The 516-nt window shown below is 50.8% G+C and overlaps 1 protein-coding gene across 1 annotated transcript in view; it reads right to left on the bottom strand.

Annotated features, from left to right (window-relative positions):
* LOC103619384 (threonine--tRNA ligase, cytoplasmic) overlaps window positions 1-283 on the bottom strand; it is a 16,192-nt gene extending 15,909 nt beyond the window's left edge. The window contains exon 1 of the mRNA XM_017736813.1: window positions 156-283. Within this exon, the coding sequence (XP_017592302.1) occupies window positions 156-283 (128 nt within the window). The remainder of the gene's footprint in view (window positions 1-155) is intronic.
* Window positions 284-516: the final 233 nt, after the last annotated feature.

The raw sequence follows: 516 nt of genomic DNA, 5'->3' as shown, positions 1-516 counted from the left end.
CCCGATCCGGCCCCGCCCGCTGCCGCTGGACCCCGCCCGGGCGCGGCGCGGCTCCGGGGCCGTCCGGGGCGTTCCTGCTCCCATCGCTCCTTCTTCTATTTGAGCGAACAGCTCGTTGGAGCCCTCGCTGATGTGCTGCTGATTAATCTACGTACCCGAGGCCGGTGAGCAGTTGGGAAGTGTCGATATCCACAGAATCAATTAGGTTGGAAAAGACCTCTGAGATCATCGATTCCAACCTATGACCGAGGACCACCGTGTCAACCAGACCACGGCACCACATGCCACATCCAGTCTTTCCTTTAACACATTATGAAACAAATCAATGTCAAAACGTGTGGGTCAGGTTGCATCCTTATTTCACTTCAATATCAAATAAACACTGCCAGAGCTTATTTGTAGTGGATGCTTCCTGCTGACACAATTTCTTACGAAATTAGGCTGATTGAAACTATACAGCATCTTAGCACAAATCGCAGGATTTAGCACCAAGGTAAATAATGTGAAGAGGTTTGA

This window comes from Corvus brachyrhynchos, unplaced genomic scaffold (genome assembly GCF_000691975.1).
Source record: "Corvus brachyrhynchos isolate BGI_N302 unplaced genomic scaffold, ASM69197v1 scaffold200, whole genome shotgun sequence".
Classification (NCBI taxonomy): Eukaryota; Metazoa; Chordata; class Aves; order Passeriformes; family Corvidae; genus Corvus; species Corvus brachyrhynchos.
This window is presented reverse-complemented; position numbering and strand designations above follow the sequence as displayed.